A 19,111-nucleotide genomic window follows, 5' to 3' on the forward strand; every position below is an offset into this window, starting at 1 on the left:
CTAATGCACTTCCCATCTGTGCATACACTAATACTGGCTGGGTGACTTACTCATTTTATAAAAAAAGATGGCTGGACCATTATACAAAACAAGCACCAATTGCCAATTGTACCGCACCCTTTTTCCTCAGATTGGAAGCTCTTTTTTTACTTAGTTTCTCACTATGTAACGTCTGATTTTGTTTGTACATGCTCCCTCTGACTTGGGGTATATGTGGTGCTGTATAAGTAAAGATTCTTATTACAGTACTATTTTTTTTTTTTTTTTTTTTTTTTTTTTGCTCATGTGCAATTACCAATATTTAAAATATTTTTAGTGCACCTTCTGGCCCCCTCTGGGCAGTTAGAACAGCTACCCCATATGTACAGGGTCTGCTTTCTGCTCGTTTTTAAGTAGTTTTTTTTTTTGTGTTCCCATTTAACTTTGTAAATGTTTCGTACTTTCTTATAGGTTGCCCGATGCAAGCAGTTGATTTGTGACCCCAGTTATATTCCGAATTGTGTTACTAAAGTGGGGCAAGTTATTCGTGTAATTTGTATCATGAGTCACCCAATAAAAAACACAAATGATGCCAATTCCTGTCAAATCATCATTCCTCAGAACCAAGTCAACAGGAAATCTGGTAAGATTGAAAAAAATCGGACAAACTAGAATTTGCTGGTTTTTTGGGGTGCCTTTGATTAATCAGACTCTGCGCCTTTAAAAGGGTTTATTACAAACCAGGTCCAATTTATCTTCGTGTTAATGGCCCCTTAGGCATTCATGGCCCAATTCTCCTCTTATTGTAGAGGCTATTGCCTGAGGTTGAGTCTATAAAAATGTTGGTCTTCCAACACAAACTTGAGTTAATGAGCTGCTTTTGTTTTTAGCGTGAATTGTAATTATCGTACTCGTCCAGTCTAAAATGTAATCTCCCGTGTAGCAGATTTTCTCTCCAGAGTTGCGGATGCAAAATCCACAGTCTAATACAGCAGCCGCAAAGTTGACGAGAATTGAACAAATATCATCCACATGCTGTGGAAATATTTCCATGCAGAATCTTACTGGTGGAGCAGATTTTTAAATCCGGAGCATGTTCATTTCTGCTGCAGAAAGTGCATGGATTTCTTGCGGATTTTAGGGTAGAAAAATTGTGCAAGCAAGTCCAAGTATTGTGGATTACCTGCAGAGCTACAGCAAAATCCGCAAGTCCAGATTGTTTAAAATAAAAAACCTACTCTCCTAGCAGACCCGTGGCATTGCTTCACTGCTCCCGGATGGTCTCTGTACACCCGGCCTCCAGCGATGATGTGACGTACCCTAATGTTGCATTTTTCTCCATTGTGTGATATAAATGTTGTTCTTTCCCTCTCCTTAAGATATCTATGTGTGCATGATTTCCTACGCACACAATGTGGCTGCACAAGGAAAATACATAGCTATAGCCAGCACTACGGTAGAAACTAATGATCCAGAGAGGGAGATCAGGCCTGCTCTTGAACTCCTGGAGCCCATCGAGCAGAAGTAAGTGGATTAACCTTCTCTGTAGTAATCTAAGGGATTTTATTTTTTCACTCAAAGGAAACCTTTGAGCTGTTTTGAGGCATCCAAACTGCTGACGGTGATATAGGGGAGTGGAAAGGCATTTTAAACATACCTTTTTTTTTCTCGGATGTTTGATTTTCCCCATTGCGGCAGCGGTTTCAAGCACCACTCTGCCCTGAGTGACTACAATAGTGTCCAATCAGGAGACTGCTAAAGACGTCATGCAGAGTTGTGGGGCGTGCAGTGCAGGAGAACTTGCAGATCAAGTCCCGCTTTAGTAGCACTTGCGTTTGTTGTTCTGGGGAAAATAAACCTTGTTTTATGTCTAAAATGCCTTCCCTTGGCCTTTATCACTGTCAGCAGTTGAGGCCTCAAAACTGCTGACAGGTTCCCTTTAAAGGGGTTATGTGGGGACTAAAAATTATTAGCAGTGTACTCACTACAGTATGTGAGTACACTCTCCAATATACATTCCGGTCCCTCGTCGTACTAATTATGAGATTTTCATAGATTTTTATAGCGCTGCCGGGGGACCAAAAATCTAGTTGCACAATCTTTGACAATATGACTCTTCGTCAGGTGACCGGCCCAGCTGTAGAAGCAGTAGTACAGCGATTACATAGTGGGGTTGGTCACATGACGAAGTCGTATCGTCCTGAAGGAAGATTGTGCAACTAGACTTCCAGTCCCCCGGCAGCGCTATGAAAATCTCAATCCGCGCAACGGTGGACTGGATTGTATGTTGGCGAGTGTACTCGCATACTGCAGTGTGTACACTTCTAGTCATTTCTGGTCCTCTCATAACACCTTTAAAGCAATCCTATTTTTTTGTGTGCTAGTCTTTACGATGTAGTAATCTGTCCATATAAGCAATCATTTTATCACACACAATACTTGTCCTTATATTTTGTACTGAATGTCTGGAGTGCATCTTAAGCAGAAGAAAAATATTTGCCCCATGTGGTAAGGATTTGCTCATATGTATATTACCCCACTATAAATCCCTTGTAAGGCCAGATCTTGAATGTGGAATTCAGTTTTGGGCACCAAATTGTAAAAAGAATATAGAAGAGATGGAGAGGATTCAAAGATGGACAACTAGAGTATTAAATGGGATGGGTTGTGTCCCCTGCAATGAAAGGCTAGAGATATTTCGTTTGTTCAGCTTGGAAAAAAGACGTCTTATAGGTGATTTATGAACATGTATAAATGTGTGGTCAATGGAAAGAACAGATTGTGGCAGTTTTTTTTCTAAGGACTTGACAAAGGACCAGGGGACATTGCGTGTGGAAGACATTTCAGACCTCAATATAAGAAAGGGTTCTTTACAGTTAGTGGTCAAACTATGGCATGCCCTACACCTAGAGGCAGTGATGGCAGATACTATGTCTGCATTTAAAAAAAAAAAAAAGGCCAGATGTTTATTTACTGACAAATTGCATTGAGGGTTATAATTTAGCAATGATAGACGTGTAATTGAGTGAAAAAAGACACCGGTCCATCCAGTTCAACCTTTCTCAACCTATGTAACTATGTCCATACCCTTAATACCCTTTTCACGGACCAATGATCAGGTGATCGAGCATTCGTTCAAACACTCGTTCCCGATTATTGCCCTTTGTAAAGAATCATTTGTCAACTAATCACATCTTTTATACTGCAAAAAAATTATCGCTAGCTAGCAGCACATCTGCCTGTATAAACGGACGTGCTGCCGACATGATGAAAATGTATGGGGATGAATGATCGTAGTAACGATAGTTCGTCCTCATATTAAACGATCATTGCTCTGATGCGAGCAAACAAGCGCCGATCGACAATTGTTTTAAATGTGGCAAACATGGGTGCGATCTGCCCATGTATAAAAGTGGTTTAACTTCATAACCTCCAGACAGAGCAGAAATATAGAAAATGTGGGTTTCATTATGTACTTTTTATTGTAACCAACCCTCTGCCACTTAAACAAACTCCTAATAAGAATTCAGAGTTGTTGTTTTTCTATGCGGTCTTAAATCTTGACTAAAGCAGCTTCGTATTTCTCCCCGTTTAGGTTTGTTAGCGTTAGTGACATTTATGATCCTACTGATTTGGGAAAAGAAAGTCAGGTATGTTTTATAGGAAATGTCTGTCATTATACTCCTTATGCCATAACTACAAGCACAGTCATTATATGGTGATCTTTCTGATTTTTGCTAATTATTTATTCCATAGCCAGTAAAATTATTGCAATTTGTTATGAAATGTGTGTTTTATCATAATCTTGGGTTACAGCTTTAAAATATTTAGTAACGTAACATTTGAGGATAGCAGAGATATTCACTACTCCTGCAGATATGAACATTTCATCACTTTTAAGGCTGGGTTCACAGTTTTTTGCAGGCAGAAAATCTGCCTCAAAATTCAGTTTAGAATTTTGAGGCAGATTTTGCTCTCCCTGCACGCAGATTTTCGCTGTGTTTTTCACCCGTGGCTATTGAACGCCGCAGGATAAAAAACGCTGCGAAATACGCTTTGAAACCTGTCTCCATCAGGTCCTTGGGACTGACTGTTTCAGAGAAAGCGGATCCTGCGTGTCTCCGACAGGATTGAGCGGTTATCTAGCATATCTAAGCTATGAACTTAGATGTGTTCGATAACAGGTGGACTGCAGACCTGACAGATTCAGGTTTTAGTGCTGGATACAGCTGCTCTGAGCCTGAACAGAGAGCCTCTCTGTTGCACCCCCCCATATGCATTACATAGCCACCATTCAATTGAATGTCTGCCATGAAATGGTGCTGCATGGGAAATGAGTGGCCAGATGTGGATTTCTCAGATGAAAAACATCAGTCTTCCGTAGTGACTTTGCTTTTAAAAAAAAAAAAAGGTTGTCTTGGTGAATCAGCCCCTTGATGATTCGTGCATGTAAGAAGAAATTCATGCAATGTTATGAGAAGTTTGAAAGCTATGAAATGAAGTCTGTTTTTCCAGAAACTGCGCCACTCTTGTCCATGGGCTGGGTCTGGTATTGCAGCTTAGCCCCACTGACTTGCATAGAGACTGGCTGCACCACAACTGTTTATAGATGAGGGGTGCGGTTTCTGGAAAGACTTTTTATTATTTTTTTTCGTATAATGCCAGGCAAGCCCTTAAATTATTTTTAATTCCTTGGCTTATGAATAGCTGGTTCTTTAGATCATAATAGAAAATCTGTGTTTGTAATTTATTTCCAGTCATTAATGATATTGATCTCTCTACAGATCTTTATTTCACGCACATATGATCCAACAACTCACTTTGAGACCACGTGCAACGACATCAAGGACATCTACAAGAGAATGACAGGATCCGAATTTGATTTTGAGGAGATGAAGCGCAAGAAGCAGGATATCTATGGAGACAACCAATAGAGATCGGCACCACATCTGGGAGAATTCATGAATCTACTACAAAACAAATCTTTTGGAAATTAGGAATACTGTATGAAACTCTATATTGCAAGGCCTGCTTTTTGTAAAAACCTAACCAAGAATGCTGCACTGGTAACTGCTCTGTGCCCCTCTCCTGTTTTGTTTCCCGATGAGGCTGCTGTACACAATCCAAATCTGTTTTACCATTTCTAGCTTACTACGGGGAGGAACTGATCTCTTTCAGTAAATCAAGCAGTGAAGTTCTGACATTTTATCTTTCTTTTAATTTAGATTCATTCTGCTCTTGTATACTTTATTTTTTTTTAAATCTATATAAAGGTATCAGGATTAAATGAAATACTTAACAGATCAGATTAATCTGATCTGTTAAGAAGCCTGGAAGTATTTTGAGCAGCACCTCGGTTACTGCAATCCCATCGCTCTGTTAATTTAAGGTCAGGTCTAATCGGCAACATGGAGCTCCCGGTGTGTTTATTCGTGCTAAGTTTTAAACCTCCTGACACCAGCTCAGAAAAGTTTGGCTGTAGACACAACTGTTTTATCTATAAACTTAATAAACCATGTTCATAGTATTATGCAGGCAAGGCTTGCATTTATTTCCTGACAGGATAAAACAGAAAAGCAGTATTGATTTGATAGGGATTAAAATGTTGTCTGTACTGCAAAGTAAAGCCAAATTGTGGAAACCAGTATGGTGTTGTATTGCATTTGTGGTTACACTTGTCACCTTCTCAATGACTAAACATAGTGACCGTTGTACCCTTTTTCTATAAGTCTCCATTTACAGTGGTGTAATGCGCTGTGCAGTATTTTCCTCTACCACCCAATGCACTTTACACTGGCATTAAATTGAATGTTACATTCTACCTTGGTCCTGTAAAATTACATTCAATGTAAAATTAAACTGTGCCAAATTTGCAGTGATCTAAAGATGGCATATTAACTTAAACATACTTATTGTACATGTGTGGAACTTTTTAATGCATGTAAAGCCGGGTCCACGTATTGCACATTTGCTGCATCTCAATGCACATTTTGTAACAAAGTACAGTACAAGGTTTGCAACAACTTTTCATTAAGATGTTGTGGTTTTTTAGGGCCTGCAGCTGTTACCAGGCCCAAGGCAGGAGGGGGACAGGGGCCCCTGTGTTGCCCAGTCCATAACCCCGTCATGCCCCGCGTCGTCGCGAACACCGGAGGGGGCCCCGGTGCTAGCGACAGCTGCATTCACATGGATCGGAGTCATTAGGATGCAGATACAAATGAATACTATAGGCTGCAGGCCATGTTAGACCTGCAGCCTATAAAGTGCTGAGAAGACACCCTGCGCAGGCTGGCGTGATGTCACTGCATCACACTGATCTGTGCAAGCATCCGCCCGGAGGCTGTGCAGCTCTCTGTCTGTTGCAGGAACGGGGCACGGTAAGTACAATATTTTTTTGGGGGGGAGGGGGGTTTGCTGTGTGGGACAATATACAGGGTAGGGTAGGGTCGGGTCATGCCCAGTGTCGTCGCGAACACCAGAGGGGGCCCTGGTGCTAGCGACAGCTGCATTCACATGTATCTGAGTCATTAGGATGCAGATACAAATGAGTACTATGGGGGGGTGTGTTGCTGTGTGGGACAATATACAAGGTAGGGTAGGGTGCTGGTTGGGACTGCAAGGGGGGGGGAAGAGACTAGCGCGATCTACAGGGGCCATTATCACTGGGGGAACGGTTACTGATGGCGTGCTTTTATTGTCTTGAGCACTGAGCGATCAGTAAGGGTATGTTCACATGCTTAACCAAACGGCTGTAAAATACAGAGTGGTTTTCAAGGGAAAACGGCCTCTGATTTTCAGCCATTTTTTTTTTTTTTTTATGCAAGTGCTTTTTTTTACTGCTGTTTTTGGAGCTGGTTTTCTATTGACACAATGGAGAACTGCTGAAGAAATGACATGCACTTCTTTTTTACGTGCCGGTTTTAAAAACAGCCTTGTAAAAAAAAAAAAAAAACTGCCCTGTGGGAATGAAACCGTTTTTCCCCATTGAAAGAAATGGGTTGATGTTTGGAGGCATTCAGCCTCCATATTTTCAGCCATTCTTTGGGGCGATTACCACCTGAAAATAAGCAGTGTGAACATAGCCTTAAGGTCTGGAGCATTGTGGATTAAGGGTTTGTTTAGAGGATTGGGGCATAGGTGTGGAGGGTGCTTGAAAAAGTGAGAAACCAACATTTCTCAATTTCTTCCAGCCTCGACTTGTCTGTCAAATTCTGTAGTCACAGTGGTCTGGGCCGGATAGAGAAAAAAGGGAATGACTAATCAGAGAAAACATCACCTGGGAGTCACTGGATATAAATGTGCTGTAATCACTTATATTGTCTGCAGAGCGCCTGTGTATAATTGGCATCTACCACTATATGGTCGCTACATGGTGGTAATATTGGTCTATGAATAATGCCCCCTTACTGAATAAAAACCATGATACCGTCACTGGTTATTTAATCTGGTGTAGTGGTATGATTTAATAATTATGTATATAGATAAAAAAAAAAAAAATGTGTGGGGGTGGATATATGCTTTGGGGCTTGCAAAACTGGAAGCAACAGAAATTAGTGAATCGGCTCTGCACACCGCCTTCTGAATTGACTGCATTATTGATACAATAAGGCCTCGTTCACATCAGCAGCAGGTTCTGTCAGACCTTTACATCTGAGGAACCCATCGACGGAACGGAAAACAAACCATAGCTTCTGTTTGCATTACTGTTGATGTCTGTTTCAATATGTCTTTATTAAACAGTTAAGACATCAGAAATTATGTATGAGCCCTTCTGCAGGTAGAAGTAAATAGATAAAGTCTCAAATAATTAAATAGTTAATTCCTATGAGTTAACATTTTGAGAAAATGAATTCAAAATAATATGGATAATAAAATAAATATTGTGAAGGACATATGCAGGTCATCATAAAGAAAAAATGTATACAACAGACAATGTATAGACTCCCACTAGAAAGGGAGTGGTACGGCATATACAGAGTTATTCCAACACATCCAATCTTTACCGAACTGGTCATGTCTTTACGTTCTGTAAAGTTTCAGGTTTTTTTGGCGGACTCTATAGCGCAGTCGACTGCAGGTAATATTGGTTTTTTTTTTGGTGGAAAAAAAATAATGCATACTGTTACTGCGTCTAAGGCCTCATTCAGACAGCCATAATGCAGCTGCTTCTTAGTGGCCGTATTATGGCTGCAAGTACCTTCTGTAATACGACCCAAACCACTAGCATCTTAGGGATCTATGATGCAGTTAGTACAGGTCATTAGATCACAGGTTGGACCAGAACCAACGGTCTAAATAAGAACACTAAAATGTGGCCACGTTACGGCTGTCTGAGTGAGGCTTATTCACACATGGTAGTTTTGCTGCAGAAAATCATGTGACTGAAAATCTGTTCCATACATGTGAATGGGATTGTGTCTACAGCAGGGGTCTCAAACTCGGCCGGGTAAGTGGGCCGCATGTAGAAAAAATGGGAAGTTTACGGGCAGCATTACTTTCAAATTTGATACAATACAAAATTATTGTTAATCAATTAGTTATTTGAACTACTATAACACTATATTACTAGAATAATAATACTACATTACTATAATAATAGCGCTAGGTTTAAAATTTGAGATATTTCTCCACGTGCTTATTTTTAACAATCCAGCTTTCCAGTTTAAGTGTCGCTAAATGCAGTCCTGCGGCTCAGTTAGCACACATGTCAAGATTGGGCAGCCCCTTTTTAGATAGTGCCGCAGTGCCCTCTGTGGATGCTGCCGCAGTGCCCTCTGTAGATAAGGCCACGGTGCCCTCTGTAGATAAATCAACACACCCCTAGATAATGCCAGTGTCCTCTTCAGATACTGCCACAGTGATGTCAGGGGCTTGCCCAGAGCTGGAGTCCCGGAGCAGAGCCGCTTCTGGCACACTGCCTGGGATTCCAGCTCTGCTCCTGACATCACTGTCCATATATGGACAGAGATGTCAGGGGCAACCCCAGAGCTGGAGTCCCAGGCAGAGCGCTAGTAGGCTCTTCCTGGGACTCCAGCTGTGCTCCTGACATCACTGGGACTCCTGCTCTGGGGAAGCCCCTGACATCATTGTCGATGTATGGACAGCAATGTCAGAGGCTTCCCCAGAGTCCCGGAGCAGAGCCGATAATAGCGCTCTGCCCGGGACTCCGCTCTGGGGAAGACCCTGACACACTGTATGGGCAGCGATGTCAGGGAATTCCACAGAGTCCCGGAGCAGTGCCGACACCAGTGCTCTGCTCGGGACTCCGGCTCTGGGGAAGCCCCAGACATCGCTGTTCATATGTGGACAGCGATGTCAGGGAATTCCAGATACTAGCGGCTGTGTGTCCCGCGGGCCGCAGGTGACAGCCCCAGGGGCCGCATGCTTGAGACCCCTGGTCTACAGCATGTGAATTTGAGTTGGACATTTAGCAGATCTTTAAAGAGGCTCTGTCACCAGATTATAAGCGCCCTATCTCCTACATAATATGATTGGCGCTGTATTGTAGATAACAGCAGTGGTTTTTATTTAGAAATACATAAAAAATTTTGAGCAAGTTATACGCGATTTTAGTTTTATGATAATGACTTTCTTAAAGGGATCCTGTCATCAACATCTTACCTGTTAAACTAGCCTGACCCCTCAATGGCCGCAGCTGTCCAGAGTTCGTTCCTGTTCTCTTCTTTCCTGAAGTCCTCCTCTGTCTCTAAATGTGGACGTTTAAACTTTTCCCGCCTTTTATGGTAATTATTTTTCCCTCTGGGACGGAGCTTCTTAACCACGCCCACTGCCACCACCTGTCCGGCCCTGACTGGCTAAGGAGTTGTCAATCAAAAAGAAGGAGGTGGAGTCCACTCTGAGATGCTGGAGGAATGAAAACCTGACTCTTTTCAGATGAAGATTTGACTCTTTTCTGCTCATTTGCATATGGTGTGGGACCACTGGAAAGCGGAATACTAAAGCTACAGAGCTTACTTAGAACATATTTATAGCTTAGATGACAATGATTTTTCACCCACTTTCACCAGGTATTGCTGGCTTTATAGCTAAAATGCTGGTGACAGGTTCCCTTTAATGAAAAACTGGCCGTGTTTTACTTTTTGACCAAGTGGGCGTTGTACAGAGGAGTGTATGACGCTGACCAATCCGTGTTATACACTTCTCCCCATTCATTTACACAGCACATAGTAATCCTACTAGATCACTATGTGCAGTCACATACACACATTAACGTTACTTAAGTGTCCTGACAGTGAATAGACCTCACATCCAGCCAGGACGTGATGTCTATTCAGAATCCTGACACTTTGCTTGCTGTGCTGTAAATCACACACAAACATTAACGTAGTCTCGCGAGATTACGCTGTAAACAGTCATTTAAAAGGAGATCTTGCTGTGCTGTAAATTCACACAAACGTTACCGAAGTGTGAGGATTCTGAATAGACGTTCCGGCCGGAGGTAATGTATATTCACTGTCAGGACACTGAAGTAACGTTATAGTGTGTGTATGTGGCTGCACATAGTGATATAATAAGAACACTATCTGCTGTGTAAATGAATGGGGAGAAGTGTATGGCGCTGATTGGTCAGCGTCATACACTTCTCTCCACAACGCCCACTTGATCAAAAAGTAAAACACCCAGTTGGTCATTAAGAAACTCATTAGCATAAAGCTAAAATAGGTCATAACATAAAATTTTTCTAAATAAAAAACACTGCTGTAATCTACATTACAACGCCGATCATATTATGTACAAGATAGGTCAGGAAGAAAGAGTTGATCCAGCACTGTTTTGTGGTTTAACCCCTTAACGACCGCCCACCGTCTTTTGACGTCAGGCGGTGCAGGTACTCAGTCTACATCGACGCCTTTTGGCGTCGCTGTAGTAGAGGGGATTTAACGGCACCCTGGTGAAATCTGCACTAAAAACCGGCTGTAAGTAACAGGTCCGGTTCTTAGTGCAGCCATCAGGACCTGCTGATTTTGTCGTAACAGCATGTGACCGCTGTGACAGCCAATCACAGCGGTCACATGCTGTTACTGCGTAGAGAGCCGCCGGGAGTGTCTAAATGACAGCTCCTGCTCTAAGAACGAGCTGTTGCTAGCAGCTCTGTTCTTCGAGCAGTGATCAGGAGCCAATAGTATTGGTTCCTGATCTTTTGTGATCACTATGAGATCCAATCATAGTGATCACTACTGTAAAATAAAAGTAAAAACATGTATCTGTTTCTCCTCACTGTTCTAGCTGTGGAGAGAAACAGATACAAGTGTGTCAGTGTCCCCTACACAAAATCACTTGTTCCTCACACACAGTTTATTAAAAAAAACAAATTTTTTTCAGTATTTTATAGTATATAGTATATATATATATATATAAATATATTTACTGTATATACTAAGAATCGTACTATAAACTACTTTCTTTTTAGGGTACGCTGTTAGACGGCGTGTACGCTGTTAGGCCTCATGCACACGACCGTAGCCGTAGGCACGGCCGTGATTTTCGGGTCGGCCGGCTGCGGACTGTCAGCCGCAGGCCGCCCGCAAATCGCAGGACATGCACATGGCCGCCACCATTGTTTTCAATGAGCCCGGACCGCAGAACAGGGCCGTAATAAGACATGCCCGTTCTTTCTGCGGTCCGGGCTCCCGGGCCGTGCAAGGACCACAAAAACTACGGTCGTGTGCATGGCCCCATAGAAAAGAATGGGGCCGCAATTCTCCCGTGGATTTTCGGGGGAATTGCGGCCGCAAAAACACGTTCGTGTGCATGGGGCCTTAGACGGCGTAGGGTGCTATTCTGGGCTTGGGTTTACGGTTTGTGTTAGGCGTAGGGTTTAGGTTTAGGTTTGAAGAAGAAAAAACAATAAAAAAAAAAAATAAAAAAGTTTAATTCTTTTAGTGTTCTTAGTTGATTAGTTGATAAAAAAAAAAATTGAAACCGCTAGTTCCATTTATTATTTGCGGTTTAGACTGTATTATCATTATGGCTGCCAGAAGATACAGCGTTGAGGAAGCCTATCAGATGCTATGCTCAGATACGGATTCTGCATCTGAAGTTGAGCTTTTAGGGTATGTGCACACGTAGTGACCAAAAACGTCTGAAAATACGGAGCTGTTTTCAAGGGAAAACAGACCCTGATTTTCAGACGTTTTTTGAGCAACTCATGGTTTTCGCTGCGTTTTCTACGTCCGTTTTTGGAGCTGTTTTCATTGGAGTCTATGAGAAAACGGCTCCAAAAACGTCCAAAGGAGTGTCCTGCACTTCTTTTGACGAGGCTGTATTTTTACGCGTCCTAGTTTGACAGCTGTCAAACGACGACGCGTAAATGACAGGTTGTCTGCACAGTACGTCGGCAAACCCATTCAAATGAATGGGCAGATGTTTGCCGACGTATTGTAGCCCTATTTTCAGACGTAAAACGAGGCATAATACGCCTCGTTTACGTCTGAAAATAGGTCGTGTGAACCCAGCCTTACTTGAAAGCGACAGCGAAAGTGTCGCTTCAAGGGATTCTATGGATATGAGACCCAGCACCAGTGATATGGGAGACGGCGCAGTTGCCACAACGTCCGTTCAAAGTGCAGCCCCTGAAATTGCACAACCCCACCAAACCGATTTAGTGTGGGAACCCACGAGTTTATTTTCTCCCACCATAAATGACTTTATTGCTACTCCTGGCATAAGTCCCAATGTCAGTAATTTTTCACCACTAAATTATTTTAATATTTTTATTACGGACCAAGTTTTGGAACATTTTGTGCAGGAAACAAATTTGTATGCCAGGCAGTACATTGACAATAAGCCTTCGTCACCTAATGCCAGGTTGTGGAATCCCACAAATTTCAAAGGGCGTCTCTCATTCCGTCAATTCATACCCTCAAAAAGTGCAAAATACGGGGTAAAGATCTACAAGTTATGTGAAAGCACTACTGGCTACACATGTGCATTTAAGATCTACGAGGGTAAAGACAGTGAATTTAACCCACCAGGGTGCCCTCCAAATATTGGTACCACTGGTAAGATTGTGTGGGATTTAATTGGCCCTTTCCTACACAAGGGGTATCATGTATACACGGACAGTTTTTATACCAGTGTGCCATTGTTTAGCGCCCTTCATTGTGCCAACACCGGAGCCTGTGGCACAATACGCAGGAATCGCAAAGGTTTCCCACGTCAACTTGTGGATAAAAAACTACGAAAGGGGGAGTCATGCACTTTTCAAATTGAGAAGATGCTGGCTTTAAAATTTCGTGACCGCAAGGACGTCTACATAATCAGTACTGTCCATTCAAGTGCAAAAGCAACTATTAGAGAACGCGGGGCCTCTGCAGATAGACAAAAGCCTGTGTGTGTCATCGGCTATAACAAATTCAGGTTGCGATGCAGAACGCATTTGTCCTGTACAAAAAATCAGCGGGCAGGGCGACATTCTTTGAATTTCAGAAGAAAGTAATTGAAGATCTCCTATTTCAATCTGCAGACCAGAGAGTAGTCCATGAGCCAGAGGATGTACACCGACTTGTTGAAAAAAATTTTTTACACCCCATCCCTTCAACATCTAACCAAAAATACCCCAAAAAACAGTGTCGGGTCTGCAGCACGAGGACAGCGAAGTGAGTCACGATATTATTGTTCCGCTTGTCCTTCCAACCCTGGTCTATGCATAAGTCCCTGTTTTGTCCTTATCAATACACTATGGGCTTTATTACAGTTTTGTTCGGGTTTTTGGTGGACCTCTTACACCCGACAATACTTCTAGAAATAGCGACATTAATTTGGGGAGTAGTGGTCCTTTACTGTATCTATACATACGGTGTGGGACACTGCCCCTTTATATATTCTACAGGTGATTGGTTGTTTTGTGCACATGGCGGTTCCTACCTTGCCGGGCAGGGGCTTGTTATGGTGTACCGCGTCACTTGGCACATTCGTCCCTTATATAGGGATTGATGGAGCTAAAGAGACGTCGTATGACCAGTCACTTTGAATAATAATAGAAAAATGGAAGAAATTTTGTAAAAATTATAATTTTTCCCTATTTTTAACTGCAATATGTCACATATGTACATACATACTGTACAATTTTTTTTATTAAATATATATTTCCATCGCTTTACTCTATTTTGGCAGCACTTTTGAAAAAAAACATTTTTTTTTGAGCAATTTAGAAGACTTACATGTTTAGTAATAATTTTATACATTTTGAAGTACATTTTGTTTTCCTGCACCAAGCCAGGTTTTCAGAGGCTCATAGGTGTCAGAATGGTGGAAACCCCCACAAGTGACACCATTTTGAAAACTACACCCCTTAAGGTATTTATTAAGGGGTGTTGTAAGTATTTTGACCCCACAGTTTTTTTGTAAGAATTCATGCAAAGCAGGTGTAAAAAAATATAATTTCACTTTTTTCATAAAAGTATCACTTTGAAGACCGATTTCTTTGTAAAGCGACCATGAGAATGAAGAAACACACCCCAAAATCTATCACCCTGTTTCTCCTGTTTTCAAAAATGCCCCCATTGTGGCCCTAATGCGTTGCCTGGACACACGGCAGGGACTGAAAGGAAGGGGGCACCCGGAGGCATTCAGGTCTCATATTTTGCTTGAAAATGTTTTAGGCCCCACTGTACATTTGGAGAGGTTTTGAACTACCAGAACGAAAGAAACTCCCCATAAACGACCCCATTTAGAAAACTAGACCTCTTAAGGAATTTATCTAGGGGTGTAATGAGTATTTTGACCCCACAGTTTTTTGCTAAATTTAATGTATAGCAGGTGAAATAAAAAAAAACAACACTTTGTATATAAAAGTATCACTTTGAAGACCGATTTCTTTGTAAAGCGACCATGAGAATGAAGAAACACACCCCAAAATCTATCACCCTTTTTCTCCTGTTTTCAAAAATGCCCCCATTGTGACCCTAATGCGTTGCCTGGACACACGGCAGGGCCCGAAAGGGAGGGAGCACCCAGAGGCTTTCAGGACACACGTTTTGCTTGAAAATGTTTCAGGTCCCATTACACATTTATAGAGGCACTGAGCTGCCAAAAAGATAGAAACTCCCAATAAATGACCCCATTTTGAAAACTAGACCCCTTAAGATATTCATCTAGGTGTGTACTAAGTATTTTGACCACACAGTTTTTGCAGGAAGTAATGCAAAGCAGGTGGAAAGAAAATTTTATTTCACTTTTTTTCACAAATGTGTCATTTTAAGGTCAGATTTCTTGTACAGAGGACATGAGAATAAGGAAATGCACCAGAAAATGTATCACCCTGTTTCTCCTGTGTTCAAAAATCCTGTGAACATGCTCTAGTTTTCCACATAGCTGGATACATACTTCCTCCTTTTTTTTGGGATATATTGCCTTTTTCCGCCAACAGTTTAATACATTTTCCCACTCTAACTTACTATATATCAGAGCGGGTTGATATACATAATGTCTATGGACTGACATGATTTCAGGACAGCTGCTTTCTTAGCACAACATAGTCATAGGGTGTAGAAACTGTTAGGGACATATATTTCTCAATGTAGAAAAGTAGAATCCTCCCATTTTCAAGCAAAATGTGTGTCCTGAAAGCCTCCGGGTGCTCCCTTCCTTTTGGGTCCCGCCGTGTGTCCAGGAAACACATTAGGGCCCATATCAGTCTACTTTTACCACTAAAATAAAGTACAACATGTGACGAAAAAACTATGTCAGAATTACTAGGATATTCAAAACTTTCGCAGAGTTATTCTCTGATAAAGTCAGACATACCAGATTTAACAAGGTTTTCAGGCCCGGTCATTAAGGGGTTAAAAGGGAATCGATGTTCCCACTTTTATTTGCATAGAAAAATAAATAAAATCTGAATGAACGCAGTAACAGGGTGGTTACAAAGAGGGCAGGTGCCGCCGAGGCCTACGTGTTTCGAACACGGACTGTGTTCTTATTCATGGCAGATATTCTCATGCGATGTGTGCCTCTGGTTTATACTCTTGGACTGTAACAGAATCACACCGCCCATTTCAGACACCTGTAGCTATCAACGATGCAAAAAAGTAACCCTTGAGGAACCAGCTGGAACCAGGGTATGTGAACCTATATGTAGAGTGCCAACTGTATGCTTTTTTACAGATTATATTTATGTTAGACAAGCTGTGCACCTAAAAATATTGGAACCAAATCTCGTATAAAAGTTGGAAACAAGGTCTGAAAGCATGAGATGAAGCAGTTTTTTTCTGGTGTGACCCTACAGTGGTATAGTATAAACCAGGGGTCACAAACTCGGCAGGGTAAGTGGGCCGCATATAGAAAAAATGGGAAGTTGACGGGCCGCATTATTTTCAAATTTGAAACACCACAAAATTATTGTTAACAAATTACTTATTTGAACTACTATAAGACTATATTACTATAATAATAATAATACTACATTACTATAAAATTAATTCTACATTACTATAATAATACCGCTAGGTTTAAAATTTTAGAGATTTCTCCACGTGCTTATTTCAACAATTCATTTTTCCAGTTTAAGTGTCGCTAAATGCAGTCAGGCGGCTCAGTTGGTAGCGTTTGGCAGACATACATGTCAAGATTGGGCAGCCCCTTTTTAGATAGTGCCACAGTGCCCACCACGGATGCTGCCACAGTGATGTCAGGGGCTTGCCCAGAGCTGGAGTCCCGGAGCAGAGCCGCTTCTAGCACTCTGCCTGGGATTCCAGCTCTGCTCCTGACGTCACTGTCCATTGATGGACAGAGATGTCAGGGGCAACCCCAGAGCTGGAGTCCCAGGCAGAGCGCTAGTAGGCTCTTCCTGGGACTCCAGCTGTGGTCCTGACATCACTCGGACTCCTGCTCTGGGGAAGCCCCTGACATCATTGTCGATGTATGGTCAATGATGTCGGAATTCCACAGAGTTCCGGAACAGAGCCTATACTAGCACTCTGCCCGACTCCGCTCTGGGGAAGACCCTGCACACTGTCCATATATGGACAGCGATGTCGAAGATTTCCACAGAGTCCCGGAGCAGAGCCTGTACTAGAGCTCTGCACTGGACTCCAGCTCTGGGGAAGCCCCAGACATCGCGTGTCCAAACATGGACACCGATGTCAGGGAATTCGACAGAGTCCCGGAGCAGAGCCGATACTAGCGCTCTGCCCGGGTCTCTGCTCTGAGGAAGACCCTGACACACTGTCCATATATGGACAGCGATGTCAGGGAATTCCACAGAGTCCCGGAGCAGAGCCGATACCAGCGCTCTGCTCGGGACTCCGCTCTGGGGAAGACCCTGACACACTGTCCATATATAGACAGCGATGTCAGGTAATTCCACAGAGTCCCGGAGCAGAGCCGATACTAGCGCTCTGCCTGGGTCTCCGCTCTGAGGAAGACCCTGACACACTGTCCATATATGGACAGCGATGTCAGGGAATTCCACAGAGTCCTGGAGCAGAGCCTGTACTAGTGCTCTGCTTGGGACTCCGCTCTGGGGAAGACCTTGACACACTGTCCATATATGGACAGCGATGTCAGGGAATTCCACAGAGTCCCGGAGCAGAGCCTACTAGCGCTCTGCTCGGGACTCCGCTCTGGGGAAGACCCTGACACACTGTCCATATATAGACAGCGATTTCAGGGAATTCCACAGAGTCCCGGAGCAGAGCCGATACTAGCGCTCTGCACGGGACTGCGGCTCTGGGGAAGCCCCAGACATCGCTGTTCATATGTGGACAGCGATGTCAGGGAATTTCAGAGTCTTGGAGCAGAGCCGATACTAGCGGCTCTGTGTCCCACGGGCCGCAGATGACAGCCCCAGGGGAAGCGTGCTTGAGACCCCTGGTATAAACGCAGCAAGAAACATGCATGGCATTATATATAATTTAAAAATATTTTTGTGTATAGGAAAACACAGAGAAAATACAAGAAAAGAAAGTGTATAATAAAATTCATCCCCTTAGAAGGAAAATAAATTTGAGCAGAATAGGCTCGCTAACATTTACTGGTTAGCACTAAACTTGGAAGGATTTTTATTATATAGAAATAGAAAATAATAAAAACAGTGGTTAGAACACATGCCTACATAAATACATATGATCATCATTGCAGTCACCATATTTGTGGTATGTGCATTATTTTGCATCTCTAATTCGTGTGTTTGGTGTACTGCAATACAACCTGCATGTATACGAAAAAAATCAGAACTAACTAACGATGTGACAAGATAAACGGTGTGTACTACGCCTTATATCCACAGGCGATATATTTACTGTACTGCAGTGGGGGATACATGCAGAAGCGGAATCCCTAGACATAACAATAATCCGCCATGCCATAGATAGTTTTGTACCCAGCCAGGGTTATCAATACATGAAGCACCATATGTTATAAATGAAGAAATGATCTACTATAAAATAGGATGTCTAATGTTTGCACATAATAAGATGCAAAAGAAAAAAAAAAGGGATTACCAGATATGAAAAATCTATTTTGGTTTCAATTCCAACGTCCGACATGAAAAAGGTTTGCGCATGTGAGAAGTTCACTTGTCATGTATTGTAGATATATCGTATATATTATCTGATGGAACTAATAATGGAACATAAGATCCTTTCTGAGATTCAAGCCATGCGGAAATCTAGTTTTTAAATGGTAGATCCAAAAGGCTTCTCTATTTAATAACCTGTGTCAAATCCCCCCCCCCCCCCTCCTAGTAGCTTTTGATTTTCTTTCTATTGCATATGTTTTAAACGAATCGATGCATTAGTTGTGGCAGGTGACAAAATGCCTGGATGCATTAGAAATATTGATAATAGCTGGGTTCCTAATGTATCCCAGATGTCCAAGGATTCTGACTTTGAGGCCTCATTTACACGAGCGTAATATATGCGCGTGCGACGCGCGTGCTTTTCACCCGTGTCGTACGCACCTATATTACTCTATGGGGCAGTGCAGACAATGCGTGAATTTTGCGCAGCGCGAGTGCGTTGCGTAAAACTCACGACATGTTCTATAATTGTGTGTTTTTCGCGCATCACGCACCCATTGAAGTCAATGGGTGTATGAAAACCACGCATGCCGCACGGAAGCACTTCCGTGCGAACTGCGTGATTCGCGCAAGAGCTGTCAAACTGAATGT

At 42.4% G+C, this 19,111-nt stretch overlaps 2 protein-coding genes across 2 annotated transcripts in view; one reads left to right on the forward strand and one right to left on the reverse strand.

The window, feature by feature from the left end:
- GDI2 (GDP dissociation inhibitor 2) overlaps positions 1 to 5,623 on the forward strand; it is a 36,943-nt gene extending 31,320 nt beyond the window's left edge. Inside the window, exons 8-11 of the mRNA XM_075857487.1 lie at positions 451 to 622; positions 1,359 to 1,503; positions 3,575 to 3,629; positions 4,764 to 5,623. Of these exons, the coding sequence (XP_075713602.1) occupies positions 451 to 622; positions 1,359 to 1,503; positions 3,575 to 3,629; positions 4,764 to 4,913 (522 nt within the window). The 3' untranslated portion in view covers positions 4,914 to 5,623. The remainder of the gene's footprint in view (positions 1 to 450; positions 623 to 1,358; positions 1,504 to 3,574; positions 3,630 to 4,763) is intronic.
- Positions 1 to 19,111, reverse strand: part of FBH1 (F-box DNA helicase 1) — a 175,528-nt gene that overhangs the window by 138,057 nt on the left and 18,360 nt on the right. The gene's annotated exons all lie outside the window — the stretch shown is intronic.

Source organism: Rhinoderma darwinii, chromosome 3 (assembly GCF_050947455.1).
Source record: "Rhinoderma darwinii isolate aRhiDar2 chromosome 3, aRhiDar2.hap1, whole genome shotgun sequence".
NCBI lineage: Eukaryota > Metazoa > Chordata > Amphibia > Anura > Rhinodermatidae > Rhinoderma > Rhinoderma darwinii.